At 72.7% G+C, this 359-nt stretch overlaps 1 protein-coding gene across 1 annotated transcript in view; it reads right to left on the reverse strand.

Annotated features, from left to right (window-relative positions):
* MACF1 (microtubule actin crosslinking factor 1) overlaps positions 1–146 on the reverse strand; it is a 119,590-nt gene extending 119,444 nt beyond the window's left edge. The window contains 1 exon segment of the mRNA XM_035904031.1: positions 59–146. Coding sequence (XP_035759924.1) covers positions 59–131 — 73 coding nt within the window. The 5' untranslated portion in view covers positions 132–146.
* Between the last annotated feature and the right edge of the window lie 213 nt (positions 147–359).

A 359-nucleotide genomic window follows, 5' to 3' on the forward strand; every position in this document is an offset into this window, starting at 1 on the left:
CCAGGCGGCCGGGCGGGGGTGGCCGGCGGGCTGGGAAGGAGAGGGCGCGGGTACTAACCGATGCAGCACATCCGGCACACCAGGCAGGCGCTCAGCCGCCTCTCCTCCCCGCAGAGATGCCGCCTCTCCATCGCCCAAGCCCGGGATGGAGAGCAATGGGTCCCGGCAAAGCGGCGGTTGCCTCCTGGCTCCTGGGGAAGGGTCTGCTGGTGGCACGTGCCCCGCGCCAACCTTGCCCCCAGCGGGTGCGGGTGGGTGACTTCTCGGCCACAGCTCCTCCCACCGCATCACTTCCTACACCCGCTGCCCCCGGCGCGGGCACCGGCCGTTCCTCCTCCAGGGCCTCGCCGCAACCCCCA

This window comes from Egretta garzetta, unplaced genomic scaffold (genome assembly GCF_000687185.1).
Source record: "Egretta garzetta isolate BGI_Z169 unplaced genomic scaffold, ASM68718v1 scaffold101, whole genome shotgun sequence".
Classification (NCBI taxonomy): domain Eukaryota; kingdom Metazoa; phylum Chordata; class Aves; order Pelecaniformes; family Ardeidae; genus Egretta; species Egretta garzetta.